This window comes from Pseudophryne corroboree, chromosome 4 (assembly GCF_028390025.1).
Source record: "Pseudophryne corroboree isolate aPseCor3 chromosome 4, aPseCor3.hap2, whole genome shotgun sequence".
NCBI classification, from domain to species: Eukaryota; Metazoa; Chordata; class Amphibia; order Anura; family Myobatrachidae; genus Pseudophryne; species Pseudophryne corroboree.
In genome coordinates this window covers 658,228,157-658,243,887 of record NC_086447.1, presented here as the reverse complement: position 1 = coordinate 658,243,887, position 15,731 = coordinate 658,228,157, and the positions used below count along the sequence as shown (strand labels likewise).

The 15,731-nt window shown below is 47.2% G+C and overlaps 1 protein-coding gene across 5 annotated transcripts in view; it reads right to left on the bottom strand.

Annotated features, from left to right (window-relative positions):
* LOC134910124 (protein Mis18-alpha-like) overlaps window positions 1-15,731 on the bottom strand; it is a 294,627-nt gene that overhangs the window by 106,129 nt on the left and 172,767 nt on the right. For 4 of the 5 annotated variants that reach the window (XM_063917798.1, XM_063917795.1, XM_063917793.1 and 1 more), the window contains one exon: window positions 6,932-7,028. In XM_063917798.1, the coding sequence (XP_063773868.1) occupies window positions 6,932-7,028 (97 nt within the window). Of the gene's footprint in view, window positions 1-6,219; window positions 6,431-6,931; window positions 7,029-15,731 lie in introns of those variants that run through there. The other variant, XM_063917797.1, reaches the window with a different exon arrangement.

Sequence of the window (15,731 nt, the reverse complement as noted above, 5' to 3'; positions counted from 1 at the left end):
AGTTCTTTTTGGAAGAATATCGACAGGGCCGAAATTTGAACCTTAATGGACCCTAATTTTAGGCCCATAGACAATCCTGTTTGCAGGAAATGCAAGAAACGACCCAGTTGAAATTCCTGTGTAGGGGCCTTCTTGGCCTCACACCACGCAACATATTTACGCCAAATGCGGTGATAATGTTTTGCGGTTACTTCCTTTCTGGCTTTTACCAGAGTAGGGATGACTTCTTCTGGAATGCCCTTGTCCTTCAGGATCCGGCGTTCAACCGCCATGCCGTCAAACGCAGCCGCGGTAAGTCTTGGAACAGACAAGGCCCCTGCAGTAGCAGGTCCTGTCTTAGAGGTAGAGGCCACGGTTCGTCCGTGAGCATCTCTTGAAGTTCCGGGTACCAAGACCTTCTTGGCCAATCCGGAACCACGAGTATAGTTCTTACTCCTCTCCTTCTTATGATTCTCAATACTTTCGGTATGAGGGGCAGAGGAGGGAATACATACACTGACTGGTACACCCACGGCGTTACCAGAGCGTCCACTGCTATTGCCTGAGGGTCCCTTGACCTGGTGCAATATCTGTCCAGTTTTTTGTTTAGACGTGACGCCATCATGTCCACCTTTGGTCTTTCCCAACGGTGTACAATTTGGTGGAAGACTTCTGGGTGAAGTCCCCACTCTCCCGGGTGAAGGTCGTGTCTGCTGAGGAAGTCTGCTTCCCAGTTGTCCACTCCCGGAATGAACACTGCTGACAGTGCTATCACATGATTTTCCGCCCAGCGAAGAATCCTTGCAGTTTCTGCCATTGAATTAAGGCATTGTAAATGGCCCTTAGTTCTAGAATGTTTATATGAAGAGATGTTTCCATGCTTGACCACAAGCCCTGGAAATTCCTTCCCTGTGTGACTGCTCCCCAGCCTCTCAGGCTGGCATCCGTGGTTACCAGGATCCAATCCTGAATGCCAAATCTGCGGCCCTCTAGTAGATGAGCCCTCTGAAGCCACCACAGGAGAGACACCCTTGTCCTTGGCGACAGGGTTATCCGTTGATGCATCTGAAGATGCGATCCGGACCATTTTCCCAGTAGATCCCACTGAAAAGTTCTTGCATGGAATCTTCCGAATGGAATCGCTTCGTAAGAAGCCACCATTTTTCCCAGGACCCTTGTGCACTGATGCACTGAGACCTGTCCTGGTTTTAGGAGGTTCCTGACTAGCTCGGATAACTCCCTGGCCTTCTCCTCCGGGAGAAACACCTTCTTCTGGACTGTGTCCAGAATCATTCCTAAGAACAGTAGACGTGTCGTTGGAATCAGCTGCGATTTTGGAATATTTAGAATCCATCCGTGCTGACTTAGCACTACCTGAGATAGTGCCACTCCGACTTCTAACTGTTCCTTGGTTCTTGCCCTTATCAGGAGATCGTCCAAGTAAGGGATAATTAAGATGCCTTTTCTTCGTAGAAGAATCATCATTTCGGCCATTACCTTGGTAAAGACCCGAGGCGCCGTGGACAATCCAAACGGCAGCGTCTGAAACTGATAATGACAGTTTTGTACTACAAACCTGAGGTACCCTTGGTGAGAAGGATATATTGGGACGTGGAGATAAGCATCCTTGATGTCCAGCGACACCATATAGTCCCCCTCTTCCAGGTTCGCTATCACCGCTCTGAGTGACTCCATCTTGAATTTGAACCTTTTTATGTAAGTGTTCAAAGATTTTAGATTTAATATTGGTCTCACCGAGCCGTCCGGCTTCGGTACCACAAATAGTGTGGAATAATACCCCTTCCCCTGTTGTAAGAGGGGTACCTTGATTATCACCTGCTGGGAGTACAGCTTGTGAATGGCTTCCAGAACTGCCTCCCTGTCGGAGGGAGACTTTGGTAAAGCAGACTTCAGGAACCGATGAGGAGGAAACGCCTCGAATTCCAGTTTGTACCCCTGTGATACTACCTGTAGAATCCAGGGATCCACTTGCGAGTGAGCCCACTGCGCGTTGAAATTCTTGAGACGGGCCCCCACCGTGTCTGAGTCTGCTTGTAAAGCCCCAGCGTCATGCTGAAGACTTGGCAGAAGCAGGGGAGGGCTTCTGCTCCTGGGAAGCGGCTGCATGGTGCTGCCTTTTTCCTCTTCCTCTGCCCTTGGGCAGAAAAGAGTGACCTTTTGCTCGCTTGTACTTATGGGAACGAAAGGACTGAGTTTGAAAAGACTGTGTCTTTTTCTGTTGATGTGAAGTGACCTGGGGTAAAAAGGTGGATTTTCCAGCCGTTGCCGTGGCCACCAGGTCTGTTAGACCAGCCCCAAATAACTCCTCCCCCTTATACGGCAATACTTCCATGTGCCGTTTGGAATCTGCGTCCCCTGACCACTGTCTGGTCCATAATGCTCTTCTGGCAGAGATGGACATTGCGCTTACTCTTGATGCCAGGGTACAAATATCCCTCTGCGCATCACGCATATATAGCAATGCATCCTTTAAATGTTCTATAGTTAACAGAATATTGTCCCTATCCAGGGTATCAATATTCTCAGTCAGGGAATCCGCCCATGCGACTCCAGCACTGCACATCCAGGCTGATGCGATTGCTGGTCGCAGTATAACACCAGTATGTGTGTATATACTTTTCAGGATATTTTCCAGCCTCCTATCAGCTGGTTCTTTGAGGGTGGCCGTATCAGGGGACGGTAACGCTACTTGTTTAGATAAACGTGTGAGCGCCTTATCTACCCTAGGGGGTGTTTCCCACCGTGCCCTAACCTCTGGCGGGAAAGGGTATAGTGCTAATAACTTATTTGAAATTAGCTGTTTTTTATCGGGGGAAACCCACGCTTTATCACACACCTCATTTATTTCCTCAGACTCAGGAAAAACTATTGGCAGTTTTTTCACCCACATAATACCCGCCTTTGAGGTATTTGTAGTGTCAGAAAGGTTCAATGCCTCTTTCATTGCCGTGATCATGTAACGTGTGGCCCTACTGGACATTACGTTTGTCTCGTCACCGTCGACACTAGATTCAGTATCTGTATCTGGATCCGTGTCGACCCACTGAGGTAGCGGCCGTTTTAGGGCCCCTGAGGGTGTCTGAGACGCCTGAACAGGCACTAATTGATTTGCCGGCTTTCTCATGTCGTCAACAGTTTTTTTGTAAATTGCTGACATTATCACTTAATTGCTTAAACACAATCATCCAGTCAGGTGTCGACTCCCTAGGGGGTGACATCACTAACACAGGCAACTGCTCCGCCTCCACCTCATTTTCCTCCTCATACATGTCGACACACGCGTACCGACACAGCACACACACCGGGAATGCTCTGATAGAGGACAGGACCCTACTTAGCCCTTTGGAGAGACAGAGGGAGAGTCTGCCAGCACACACCCAGCGCTATATATATACAGGGATAACCTTATATAAGTGTTAATCCCTTATAGCTGCTGTTAATCTAGTTATTTGCTGCCAAAATGCCCCCCCTTCTCTTTTTTACCCTGAATCAGATGCAGTACTGCAGGGGAGAATCAGGGAGCCGTCCTTCCAGCGGAGCTGTGAGGGAATAATGGCGCCAGTGTGCTGAGGAGATAGGCCCCGCCCCTTCACGACGTCCTTAACTCCCGCTTTTTTGTGTAAAATGGCAGGGGGAAAAATACATCCATATAGCCCTGGAGCTATATGTGATGTATTCCTTTTGCCAGCTAAGGTATATGTGTGTTATATTGCGTCTCAGGGCGCTCCCCCCCAGCGCCCTGCACCCTCAGTGACCGGAGTGTGAAGTGTGCTGAGAGCAATGGCGCACAGCTGCGGTGCTGTGCGCTACCTTAGTCTTGAAGACAGGATGTCTTCTGCCGCCGCTTTCACCGGACCTTCGTCTCTTCTGGCTCTGTAAGGGGGACGGCGGCGCGGCTCCGGTGACCCATCCAGGCTGAACCTGTGATCGTCCCTCTGGAGCTAACGTCCAGTAGCCTAAGAAGCCCAATCCACTCTGCACTCAGGTGAGTTCGCTTCTTCTCCCCTTAGTCCCACGATGCAGTGAGCCTGTTGCCAGCAGGACTCACTGAAAATAAAAAAACCTAACTAAAAACTTTTATTCTAAGCAGCTCTGGAGAGCTACCTAGTTTGCACCCTTCTCGGCCGGGCACAAAAATCTAACTGGCTTGGAGGAGGGTCATAGGGGGAGGAGCCAGTGCACACCACCTGATATCTCAAGCTTTTATTTTGTGCCCTGTCTCCTGCGGAGCCGCTATTCCCCATGGTCCTTACGGAGTCCCAGCATCCACTTAGGACGTTAGAGAAATCGGCATGGGGGAACGTCTTGAAACTCCAGTTTGTATCCCTGGGATACTATTTGCAACACCCAGGGATCCAGGCCAGACAGAATCCAACCTTGGCTGAACAGTTTGAGACGTGCGGCCTCCCGCAAGGGAGCTCCAGTGTCATGCTGAGGATTTGGCAGAAGTAGGGGTAGACTTCTGCTCTTGGGAACCTAAAGCCGCTGCGGACTTCTTTCCTTTTCCCCTTCCCCTACCTGCAAAGAAGGGGGAACCTCTCGTCTTTTTGTATTAATTGGGCCGAAAGGACTGCATTTGCGGGTGACAGGTCTTTTTTGCCGGTGCAGACGCAGAGGGCAAAAATGTCGACTTACCTGCGGTAGCCGCCGAGGCAAACGCATCCAGGCCATCGCCAAATAAGGCCTCACCTTTATATGGGAGAGCCTCCATGTTTCTTTAGGAATCTGCATCCGTGTTCCACAGGCGAATCCACAACGCCCGCCTAGCCGATACTGCCATGGTAGCGGCTTGTGAACTCAAGAGTCCAATATCCTTCATTGCTTCCAGCATGTAGGCGGCAGCATCTTTGATATTCCCTAATTTAAGGAGTATCTCATCTTTATCAAACGTGTCAATTTCTGATAACACGCTTTGACCATTTTTCAATAGTGCGACTCACCCACGCGCAGGCAATAGAGGGCCTGAGCAGTGTACCATTGGCAACATAAATGTATTTCAATGTTTCCATTTTACGGTCTGCCGGCTCCTTAGGTGAAGCTGTGCCAGGTGCAGGGAGAATTACCTTCTTTGTCAACCTGGAAAATTCACTGTCTAACACAGGGGGTGACTCCCATTTTTTCTTGTCCTCAGCCGGGAAAGGGTAAGCTATCTGAATCCTTTTGGGAATACGAAGTTTCTTATCAGGATTCACCCACATCCCTTCAAAGAGAGCATTTAGTTCGTGTGAAGGGGAGAACGTGACTTTGGACTTCTTTTCCGTACATAAATAAGCCTTCTCCTGAGGTACAGGAGTGGTTTCTGTAACCTCCAACACATCCCTTATAGCCACAATCATATATTGTATACTTTTTGACAATTTATGATCTCTCTCTCTGGAGTCACTATCGTCGACACAAGAATCAGAGTTCGTGTCGGTATCAGTGTTTACAACATTCGCAAATGGTTTCTTATATGACCCAGAGGGGCCGCCTGCATAAGGAATAACAGCATCCTGAAAAATCACATCTTCCACAGATTTTCTCCAGCATGCAGCCGCCTTAAATTCAGACTTATCTAATCTTTGGTTAATCAGATGCATACTGTCACGTAACTCTTTCACCCATGCAGGCTCTTGGTGTGCCTGAAGCACCACTACATTACAACTCTGTGTCCCTAACATGGTTTCCTCCGGGGAGGAACTCCCTGCCTCAGACATGCCTCACACGTGTACAGTACACTCACAGACACACTGGGACTTATTTGGGGACAGACCCACAGTAAAATCTGTCAGAGGGACACAGTATAGGAGCAGCCAGTTCACAAACCCAGGGCCAGTATGTAATGCCCACAGCCCAATAGCGCTTTTATACAGATAATCACACTATAAAATGCACCACAACGCCTTGTGCCCCCCCCAAATAACACCCTGTATTTGTCAGAAGTGGAGGAGAGGACCAGCGTGTTCTCTGCAGCCTGAGGAGAGAGAGAAAATTGCGCTGAGCAGTGTGCTGGCTGCCTGAGGAAGAAGCTCCGCCCCCTCAATGGCACGTCCTTACACTCAGTAATCACTGTAATATTTATACTGGCGGGGGTAGGGCTATGCCAGCGGCACCTTATGCCCCCTTTTAGCCAGTTTTGAGGTGTATATTTGCTGCCCAGGGCGCCTGTGTGTGTGGGCAGCTCCCACCAGCCGCGCTGGACTTCAGTCGTCACTTACTTGATAGGTGAGTATAAGAAGAATGAACTTCTATCTTCTGACTTCTGGCTCTGCGATGGGGGTGACAGCGTGCTGTGGGAGTGAGCATCTAGACCCGGCTAGCGTTCAGTACCCTTCAGGAGCTAATGGTGTCCTGTCAGCCATAAGCAGAGCCATGAAACTCTTTAGGAAGTTGGTTCTGCTTCTGCCCCCTCAGTCCCATGAAGCAGGGTGTCTGTTGCCAGCAGATCTCCCTGAAAATAAAAAAACCTAACATAAGTCTTTTCCAGAGAAACTCAGTAGAGCTCCTCAGAGTGCATCCAGTCTGCCAGGGCACATTTCTAAAACGGAGGTCTGGAGGAGGGGCATAGGGGGAGGAGCCAGTTCACACCCATTGAAAATTCTTAAGAGTGCCCATGGCTACTGCGGAACCGCCTATACCCCATGGTCTTGATGTGGTCCCCAACATCCTCTAGGACGTATGAGAAATAATAATGAAAAAGGCATGGCGAAAACGGCCTCGATTGAATAGCCAACAGTTGAATTAGTGCACGAATTGAATACCCCACTTAATAGGTATGCAATCATAGTGTTAGGGTGAAGAGAGCATAAGACACTTTACAAATACAACAATTAAGAAATTACCCTTAGTCAACCATTTAGTGGAAGCCTCTAGCAAAACGCCCACATCTGAGTACATTACTGTTAAGAAGGTTTTTAAAGCAGAATGCCATCTAAAAAGATTTCAGAATTACCTTTTTCATTTCTTTTTCCAAAAGGTCATATTTATACAGGGTTATTGGCGCTTCTCCCTCAGGCATTAATTGGTTATCAGCAGAGCCAAGAATATAACTGAAACAAAAATACTATAACTTTTACAACAGACTAGAAATATTAATTGCTCTCAAATTAATCTTTTCTGAAATACCTCACAGAACTGATATATAATTTAGGGATTGAAAGCATGTTTTTTCAGGTAGCAGATAACATTTTATGGTCGATCAGTGGTTTAGTCAGCCTGTGCATATAGGAGTATGCAACTTCTATTGTGCAAAAGTTCCAACATGGTTATTACTCTGAAAATGCTGGTGCTTCAAATACCATCATGTAATCACAGAAAAATCTGCACTTCTACAAGCTCATAGCAATTACATTCTTCCCTAGATCACGTCCTGTTAAGCTACTAACTATACCAGCGTCTCTTCTAACCAAGACTATAAGCTGGGCACACACCTATATAATCCATGGCTGGATCACACAATATAGGTGTGTATGCTGTACCGTTATAGGAGCGTTAGCCAGTAAACTGTTTATAACGCTCCTACAACGGCCTGGAGGTGATATTTTATGTACTGTTTAATATTTGTTGACCCAACGTCCCACTACAAGAGAAGACCGTACACACAGAGCAATTTCTAGCACTGTGTCTACAGGTGCCATAGGATGCTGACAGCAGGTCAAGCCAAGGACAACACTGCCCTGCAAATAGGGAGTGCTAACCCAATCAGCAGAGTGATGTGTGTATACCCAACCTAAGCTGTGTGACCAAGCCAGTTGTCTTCAATAAGGTAGCACAGACAAATATTTATATATTTTGGGACATTTGATTAGTTTTAGTTGTGGTGTGCGTATGCTTGTATTTGCGCTGCATTTCCAGGGAGAACAGAGGGGTAAGTGGTTGCAGTGTGGTCTAGTACTAGGCACAGAGCCATTTGGCTGGATTTTTCCATGCAGCTTCAAGTTGCAAGCCAGCCTCTGGACTAGTTGTTCCCATTCTACTCTAACCAACTTGATGTTCCAAAAAATGTGTCATACATACATGCAGGATGGATCGGATTTGCGTTTACAGTAAAAGCAGTGCAAAATTATCATTAAAATTTAATTTACTTTTGCACTATTGTACAATATTTGAATATGCCCAAATGTAAGTGTGATATTGGTGATACAACTAATGGATTTAAAAGTTGCAGTTAATTTTAAGGCAAAACCAAACTGGTCTTCAAGACTTAGAAAAAATCATTTTAGCTATTTTTTATGAATTTGCAAATCTCTGTTAACACTTAACTGCAATATTGTTGTTCACTTCATTTATTTGGACCTACCCAAAAACTGTTAACACTGTCTTCCACTTGAACTCCTTTAAATAAAAATTTTTTTAAAAAATAAGAATTTACTCACCGGTAATTCTATTTCTCGTAGTCCGTAGTGGATGCTGGGGACTCCGTAAGGACCATGGGGAATAGCGGGCTCCGAAGGAGGCTGGGCACTCTAGAAAGATTTATGACTACCTGGTGTGCACTGGCTCCTCCCACTATGACCCTCCTCCAAGCCTCAGTTAGGACACTGTGCCCGGACGAGCTGACATAATAAGGAAGGATTTTGAATCCCGGGTAAGACTCATACCAGCCACACCAATCACACCGTACAACTCGTGATACTATATCCAGTTTGACAGTATGAAAACAACTGAGCCTCTCAACAGATGGCTCAACAATAACCCTTTAGTTAACAATAACTATTTACAAGTATTGCAGACAATCCGCACTTGGGATGGGCGCCCAGCATCCACTACGGACTACGAGAAATAGAATTACCGGTGAGTAAATTCTTATTTTCTCTGACGTCCTAGTGGATGCTGGGAACTCCGTAAGGACCATGGGGATTATACCAAAGCTCCCAAACGGGCGGGAGAGTGCGGTTAACTCTGCAGCACCGAATGAGAGAACTCCAGGTCCTCCTCAGCCAGGGTATCAAATTTGTAGAATTTTGCAAACGTGTTTGCCCCCGACCAAGTAGCTGCTCGGCAAAGTTGTAACGCCGAGACTCCTCGGGCAGCCGCCCAAGATGAGCCCACCTTCCTTGTGGAATGGGCATTTACAGATTTTGGCTGTGGCAGGCCTGCCACAGAATGTGCAAGCTGAATTGTACTACAAATCCAGCGAGCAATAGTCTGCTTAGAAGCAGGAGCACCCAGCTTGTTGGGTGCATACAGGATAAACAGCGAGTCAGATTTTCTGACTCCAGCCGTCCTGGAAACATATTTTCAGGGCCCTGACAACGTCTAGCAACTTGGAGTCCTCCAAATCCCTAGTAGCCGCAGGCACCACAATAGGCTGGTTCAGGTGAAACGCTGACACCACCTTAGGGAGAAACTGGGGACGAGTCCTCAATTCTGCCCTATCCATATGGAAAATCAGATAAGGGCTTTTACATGATAAAGCCGCCAATTCTGACACTCGCCTTGCTGAAGCCAAGGCCAATAACATGACCACTTTCCACGTGAGATATTTCAGATCCACGGTTTTTAGTGGCTCAAACCAATGTGATTTTAAGAAACTCAACACCACGTTGAGATCCCAAGGTGCCACAGGAGGCACAAACGGGGGCTGAATATGCAGCACTCCTTTCACAAATGTCTGAACTTCAGGTACTGAAGCTAGTTCTTTTTGAAAGAAAATCGACAGAGCCGAGATCTGTACTTTAATGGAGCCTAGTTTTAGGCCCATATTCACTCCTGCTTGCAGGAAATGCAGAAATCGACCTAGTTGAAATTCCTCTGTTGGGGCCTTTTTGGCCTCGCACCATGCAACATATTTCCGCCATATGCGGTGATAATGTTTTGCCGTAACATCTTTCCTGGCTTTAATAAGCATAGGAATGACTTCTTTCGGAATACCCTTTTCCTTCAGGATCCGGCGTTCAACCGCCATGCCGTCAAACGCAGCCGCGGTAAGTCTTGGAACAGACAGGGCCCCTGCTGTAGCAGGTCTTGTCTGAGCGGCAGAGGCCACGGGTCCTCTGAGATAATCTCTTGAAGTTCCGGGTACCACGCTCGTCTTGGCCAATGCGGACCACGAGAATTGTGTTTACTCCTCTCTTTCTTATTGTAACCCTGGTTATGAATGCTTCTAATGAAGAGTTACAATAGACGTGCCTCCACCCAAGCTCTATATCGCTTAAATTTGTTTTGGGTTTTAGGCTTGCTTGGGTAAGCCTAAGTAATACATGTAATTTTCACTTAGTTGATGATACACTATTTACCTTAGATTAATTGTTCTTGTTTTCAGTCATCAAGTCTTCTCTGATCAACTATCCGGAACAGGTTTTATGGTAAGTATATAACATTTATTATTATATCTTTACTCAGCATCAAATATATTATACTTCAGTATTATATTGAAACATTTTTGGAGAAAATAAATTATCAACATTCAATAAATACAATAAACATATAAGATCTATCACATCAATTACAGTCTATCATATTAAATATATATATTAGTGACCCGGGTCCTCAGAAGTCTATAATGAGCTCGTTGGGGCCCTTATCATTACCGAGAGTTATTGTTTTTAGTGTTAACACAAGATTTGGATTACTCGGTTACAATCCATTAGTCATCCTCCTGGCGTAGGTGTTTATTCTTTTAAGTCATAAATTATATTCCTCCGGATGTATATTTCTAAGCTCAGTGGGTATACTTTTGTATACTTTCTACTACTATTTATAATCCATATGGGGAATAGATTATCTGTAGAAAGTCTTGATCTCACAATCTTCTATTATCTGCTTGTAGATAGTGTTATAATAAGCTAACACTCAATCTTGTCATTTCACCGCAGTCTTTACTAGTAATAGATGGTGTCAAATAAATTATAGAATAGTAGTTATTTAGCTTAGGTATTAACACTTGGATTTATATATTTAGTTCCTCTCTCTTTCTTCTTCTCTAAATCTGAATGTAGGTCACAGGAACTATTATAAATAATAGACTGGTTTATATATAATTCAGTGTCATTCACTTAGGACCCTCAGTCTTTGATGCTGTTAGGCACAACTAGTTAGCAAATAGAGTCTACTTGTAATATTATCTCTGTCTCTGCTTATTAGTTAGTTAATATTATCCAGAGAGACCACTAGGGGGAGCTCGTGATACATATAAATATATGTGTGCCCATTAAATTATTTCATTGGAGGAAATAATATGAGGTGTGTATGAGTGATGTATGTGTGGTTCAATCCCACCTCCTCTTTTCCGATGTCACTCCCCCGACTCCTCCTTTAATGCTCTGCGGCTCATCTACGTCTGTCATTCAGCGTCTAAGCCACAGCTGCAGCCGCCTCTCCTACCGTCTTCCTTCAGTTTTCCTCTGACGCACTTCTCCCAGCGTCAGCGATCTCCTGACACTCCTGGAGGGATAGCCGGGCTAACTGTAAGTTTATTTACCCGTCGCTAGACTCCTCCGTCTTCCTTCAATGACCGACACGATGTCACAGTCTTTGCACTCCTTCTCTACTCTCCTCCGGTATTCGCGATCAAGGTCCCGGCGGGCTGCAGGCTCCTCCAGAGCTACCGCTCCGTTCGTTGCTCTCCCCCGTACTCCCTTCTCCAACTGTCAAAACCCTCCAACTGCTGTCGGCTCTCGTGGTTTCTCCCGCTCGAGGCACATCCTTCACATCCACGAGGGCTTCCAGCAATTTCTAGCAATTTCCCCATCCATACCTTTCAGTTCAATTGGAACAATATATAGTAAACCTACACAACTTTATCACATTTATATTATCTATATATATATATATATATATTTTTTTTTTTAAATACATTTGATTTGTTAACCATGTACTTTGTTTAACCAGTGGGTTACATTATTATTCTCAACACCTTTGGTATGAGAGGCAGAGGAGGGAACACATAAACCGACTGGTACACCCACGGTGTCACTAGAGCGTCCACAGCTATCGCCTGAGGGTCCCTTGACCTGGCGCAATATTTTTTTAACTTTTTGTTGAGGCGGGACGCCATCATGTCCACCTGAGGTTTTTCCCAACGGTTTACCAGCATCTGGAAGACTTCCGGATGAAGTCCCCACTCTCCCGGGTGGAGGTCGTGTCTGCTGAGGAAGTCTGCTTCCCAGTTGTCCACTCCCGGAATGAACACTGCTGACAGTGCTAGTACATGATTCTCCGCCCATCGGAGAATCCTTGTGGCTTCTGCCATTGCCATCCTGCTTCTTGTGCCTCCCTGTCGATTGACATGGGCGACTGCCGTGATGTTGTCTGACTGGATCAGCACCGGCTGGTGTAGGAGCAGGGATTTTGCTTGGCTTAGGGCATTGTAAATGGCCCTTAGTTCCAGAATATTTATGTGAAGGGAAGTCTCCTGACTCGACCATAGTCCTTGGAAGTTTCTTCCCCGTGTGACTGCCCCCCAGCCTCGAAGGCTGGCATCCGTGGTCACCAGGACCCAGTCCTGTATGCCGAACCTGCGGCCCTCTAGAAGATGGGCACTCTGCAGCCACCACAGTAGAGACACCCTGGTTCTTGGAGACAGGGTTATTAAGCGATGCATCTGAAGATGCGATCCGGACCATTTGTCCAATAGGTCCCACTGAAAGATTTTGGCATGAAATCTGCCGAAGGGAATTGCTTCGTAAGAAGCTACCATCTTTCCCAGGACCCGCGTGCAGTGATGCACCGATACCCGTTTTGGTTTCAGGAGGTCTCTGACTAGAGATGACAACTCCCTTGCTTTCTCCTCCGGGAGAAACACTTTTCTGGACTGTATCCAGAATCATACCCAGGAACAGTAGACGTGTCGTCGGAACCAGCTGTGACTTTGGGATATTCAGAATCCAGCCGTGCTGGTGCAGCACTTCCTGAGATAGTGCTACTCCCACCAACAACTGTTCCTTGGACCTCGCCTTTATTAGGAGATCGTCCAAGTACGGGATAATTAAAACTCCCTTTTTTCGAAGGAGTATCATCATTTCCGCCATAACCTTGGTAAATACCCTCGGTGCCGTGGACAGTCCAAACGGCAGCGTCTGGAATTGGTAATGGCAATCCTGTACCACAAATCTGAGGTACTCCTGGTGAGGATGGTAAATGGGGACATGCAAGTAAGCATCCTTGATGTCCAGGGATACCATGTAATCCCCCTCGTCCAGGCTTACAATAACCGCCCTGAGCGATTCCATCTTGAACTTGAATTTTTTTTATGTATGTGTTCAAGGATTTCAAATTTAAAATGGGTCTCACCGAACCGTCCGGTTTCGGCACCACAAATAGTGTGGAATAGTAACCCCGGCCTTGTTGAAGTAGGGGTACCTTGATTATCACCTGCTGGGAATACAGCTTGTGAATTGCCGCTAGCACCGCCTCCCTGTCTGAGGGAGCAATCGGCAAGGCAGATTTTAGGAACCGGTGGGGTGGAGACGCCTCGAATTCCAGTTTGTACCCTTGAGATACTATTTGAAGGATCCAGGGATCCACCTGTGAGCGAGCCCACTGATCGCTGAAATTCTTGAGGCGGCCCCCCACCGTACCTGGCTCCGCCTGTGGAGCCCCACCGTCATGCGGCGGACTTGGAAGAAGAAGCGGGGGAGGACTTTTGCTCCTGGGAACCTGCTGTTTGTTGCAGCCTTTTTCCCCTACCTCTGCCTCTGGACAGAAAAGATCCGCCTTTTCCACGCTTGTTTTTCTGGGCCCGAAAGGACTGAACCTGATAAAACGGCGCCTTCTTAGGCTGTGAGGGGACATGGGGTAAAAATGCTGACTTCCCAGACGTTGCTGTGGAAACTAGGTCCGAGAGACCATCCCCAAATAATTCCTCACCCTTATAAGGCAAAACTTCCATGTGCCTTTTAGAATCTGCATCTCCTGTCCACTGGCGAGTCCATAAGCCTCTCCTAGCAGAAATGGACAATGCACTTACTTTAGATGCCAGCCGGCAGATTTCCCTCCTGAGTCTTTGATATGGTCTATGGTTAGCAGGATCGTGTCTCTGTCTAGTGTGTCAATATTTTCTGACAGTTTATCTGACCATGCAGCGGCAGCACTGCACATCCATGCTGACGCAATAGCTGGCCTAAGTATAATGCCTGAGTGTGTGTATACAGACTTCAGGATCGCCTCCTGCTTTCTATCAGCAGGTTCCTTGAGGGCGGCCGTATCCGGAGACGGTAGTGCCACCTTTTTAGACAAACGTGTGAGCGCTTTATCCACCCTAGGGGGTGTTTCCCAACGTGACCTATCCTCTGGCGGGAAAGGGAACGCCATTAGTACCTTCTTAGGAATTACCAATTTTTTATCAGGGAAAGCCCACGCTTCTTCACACACTTCATTTAATTCATCTGATGGGGGAAAAACTACGGGTAGTTTTTTTTTTTCCAAACATAATACCCTTTTTAGTGGTACCTGTATTTATATCAGAAATGTGTAACACCTCTTTCATCGCCTCAATCATGCAGTGAATGGCCTTAGTGGGCATCAGGTTAGACTCATCGTCGTCGACACTGGTGTCAGTATCAGTGTCGACATTGGTGTCAGTATCAGTGTCGACATCTGCGTCTGCGGTCTGAGGTAGCGGGCGTTTCAGAGCCCCTGATGACCTTTGAGACGTCTGGACAGGCACGAGCTGAGAAGTCGGCTGTCCCACATTTGGCATGTCGTCAAATTTCTTATGTAAGGAGTCTATACGTGCACTCATTTCTTTCCATAAGCTCATCCACTCAGGTGTCTGCCCCGCAGGGGGCGACATCCCTCCTAAAGGCATCTGCTCCGACTCCACCTCATTATCCTCAAACATGTCGACACAGCCCTATCGACACACCGCACACACACAGGGAATGCTCTAACAGAGGACAGGACCCACAAACGCCCTTTGGGGGGACAGAGTGAGAGTATGCCAGCACACACCAGAGCGCTATATAATGCAGGGACTAACTGAGTTATGTCCCCTATAGCTGCTTTTACTATATAAATGTATACTGCGCCTAAATTTAGTGCCCCCCCCTCTCTTTTTTACCCTTTTCTGTAGTGTAGACTGCAGGGGAGAGCCAGGGAGCTTCCTTCCAGCGAAGCTGTGAGGGAGAAATGGCGCCAGTGTGCTGAGGGAGATAGCTCCGCCCCTTTTCCGCGGACTATTCTCCCGCTTTTTTCTATATTCTGGCAGGGGTATTTTCCACATATATAGCCTCTGGGGCTATATATTGTGGTATTTTTGCCAGCCAAGGTGTTATAATTGCTTCTCAGGGCGCCCCCCCCCAGCGCCCTGCACCCTCAGTGACCGGAGTGTGAAGTGTGTGTGAGGAGCAATGGCGCACAGCTGCAGTGCTGTGCGCTACCTTGGTGAAGACTAATATCTTCTGCCGCCGATTTTCCGGACCTCTTCTTGCTTCTGGCTCTGTAAGGGGGACGGCGGCGCGGCTCCGGGACCGAACACCAAGGCTGGGCCTGCGGTCGATCCCTCTGGAGCTAATGGTGTCCAGTAGCCTAAGAAGCCCAAGCTGGCAGGTTCGCTTCTTCTCCCCTTAGTCCCTCGCTGCAGTGAGCCTGTTGCCAGCAGGTCTCACTGAAAATAAAAAAACTAATTTCTATACTTTCTCTCTAAAGGCTCAGGAGAGCCCCTAGTGTGCATCCAACCTCGGCCGGGCACAAAATCTAACTGAGGCTTGGAGGAGGGTCATAGTGGGAGGAGCCAGTGCACACCAGGTAGTCATAAATCTTTCTAGAGTGCCCAGCCTCCTTCGGAGCCCGCTATTCGCCATGGTCCTTAC